The sequence below is a fragment of the Galeopterus variegatus genome, unplaced genomic scaffold (assembly GCF_000696425.1).
Source record: "Galeopterus variegatus unplaced genomic scaffold, G_variegatus-3.0.2 Scaffold1518, whole genome shotgun sequence".
In the NCBI taxonomy this organism is placed as follows: Eukaryota; Metazoa; Chordata; class Mammalia; order Dermoptera; family Cynocephalidae; genus Galeopterus; species Galeopterus variegatus.
Window position 1 is genome coordinate 142,935 of NW_007727629.1, and position 2,172 is coordinate 145,106.

Here is a 2,172-nt window from a genome sequence, read left to right on the forward strand (position 1 = left end):
GGAAGACATGCAGCAGGCCATTGGACGGCTGGATTTGGAGCCTGATGGAAGGAACTAGACACATAAATTTGGAAGCCATCAATATATTGTGGTTGATAAAACTGTAAGCCTACAAGAGATGACCAGTGTGAATCTGGATGTCAAGCGTGGAGCCCCAGCACGTACCTTCATTAATAGGACAAGGAGAGAAAGATGATTTGGTCTAGAACACCAGGAAGCCACACTCAAGAGGGGGGCAAAAAAAGTACCAGAAAGATGTATCATCATGGGACAAGATGAAAAGTGGTTTTTCAAGAAGGAGGAAATGGTTGGCATCATCACAAGCCATGAAGAGGTCAAATAAGATACGGCCTGAAGAGATTCACTTGATTTGGCACCCTGAGGTCATAGGAATTTTGCTAGGGGAGTTTGAATAAATAGTGGGCGTGGAAGCCATATTATGGTTTGGGAAATGAGGAAAAAGTGAGTGTAGACCACTCTGTCAAGAAGTTTGGATAAGAAGAGGCAAGAGGTATCAAGAGGTGGGACCTTTTGGGAAGTGATTAAGTGGGTGGAGGGTGTCTGGGGGTTCAGGGTGGAAGGGGGTTCCTGGCTGTGTCCCTTCTGTTGTACATCTTGGGTTCTATGGACCACCCAGACCTGACCTCCTCCCTGAGCTCTGGACTCCTATCCAATGGCTGATTTGACATTGAATAGATGCCCATTGGAATCTTGAACTTAACTTGTTCCAAAGAGGACACATGACTTCCCCTCTCTAGATTTCTCTTCCTTCACTGCACATCATCCATCCCATTGCTTCATCAAAATCCCAGGAGCCATCTGTGATTCATCTCCTTGATTTATTTATATCATTATAGACTCATAGATATTTGTTTTATCTTTGAAATGGCCACGTTGTTGCCTTATGTCCCAGTTTTGGATAATTTTTCTAATAACAGAAAGGTGTTCCTATATAGGACAGTCAAAAAGAATGGTAGATGTTGCTATGGTTTGAATATATGTGTCCTTCCAAAATTCATATGTTGGAAGCTAATACCCAATGTGATGGTTATTAAGAGGTGGGACCTTGGGCCGGCCCGGTGGCGCACTGCTATAGTGCGCCGCTTGGGAAGTGCGGTGGCGCTCCNACACTCCTCTTGTGAAGTTGTGGTAGGCATGACTTTTATCTGCTGGTGTTTACTCCCATAATTATGCTACAATACATGGCAAAAGGGACTTTAGAGATGTAGTCAAGGTGACTAATCAGTTGACTTTAAAGGAGATTATCCTGGATTACTCAGGTGGGCCCAAGGTAATCACATGCACACTTAAAAACCGAAGAGGACGGCAGAAGTCAGAGAGTCTAAGCATGAGAAGGACTCAGCTGCTGCTGCTAGCTTGGAGGTGAAGGACACCAGGTAGAAAGCATGACAGAGAAGTGAAAGTGAGCTTGGGAGAGGACCCTAGCCCTAGATGAGAATCCCAGTCCCCACTATACCTTTATTTTAGCCCAGTGAAATTCTGAGCAAAGAATCTGTCCACAGCATGCTGGACTTTTGACTCGCAGAAACTGTGAGACAGTAAAGTTGTGGTTTTAAGCTGCTACGTTTGTGGTTTGGTTACAGCAGCAACAGAGCGCTACCACGGTCCCCAGAGACCTCGTGTTGCCAACCGTACTGGATTCTTTTCAGCCTTCATTTCACTTGACCCCTCCATGGCATGTAAAGGTGCTAACCACTTCCACTTTCTTGAAAACCTCCTTTTCCTCTCCTTCCATAAAATGCTGTCCTGATACCTTTTGCCCCTCTGACGGCGCCTCTCAGTGTTCTAGGCTGAATTGCCTGTGTGCTTACTCCCTTAATGGCCACATCTCCAAAGTCTCCACCCTTGATCTATAGTCCTCACATGTTAATGTCTCCAGATCTAAACTTCCACCTGAATGTCCCACCTGTACCTCAAACTGAACACGCCCAAAGGCGAGGATCTGATGAACAGGGTATTAGTAACAGTGGAGATATGGAAATGTGGATGGGTTGGAAAAATACTTAAGAAGGAAAATTTTCAAAAGATGGAGATTGGGTATGGGGATATTAGAAAGGGAGGAGTTGAGGACAACTTCTAGGTTTCTGGTTTGGGCAACTGGGTGGATGGTGGTGCTGCAACTGAGAGAGGATCGCAGGGGAATCACAAGCC

At 45.4% G+C, this 2,172-nt stretch overlaps 1 protein-coding gene across 1 annotated transcript in view; it reads left to right on the forward strand.

Annotated features, from left to right (window-relative positions):
- The first annotated feature begins 1,918 nt into the window (after nt 1–1,918).
- Nucleotides 1,919–2,172, forward strand: part of LRRC43 (leucine rich repeat containing 43) — a 40,904-nt gene continuing 40,650 nt past the window's right edge. Inside the window, exons 1-2 of the mRNA XM_008577466.1 lie at nt 1,919–1,975; nt 2,102–2,122. Of these exons, the coding sequence (XP_008575688.1) occupies nt 1,919–1,975; nt 2,102–2,122 (78 nt within the window). The remainder of the gene's footprint in view (nt 1,976–2,101; nt 2,123–2,172) is intronic.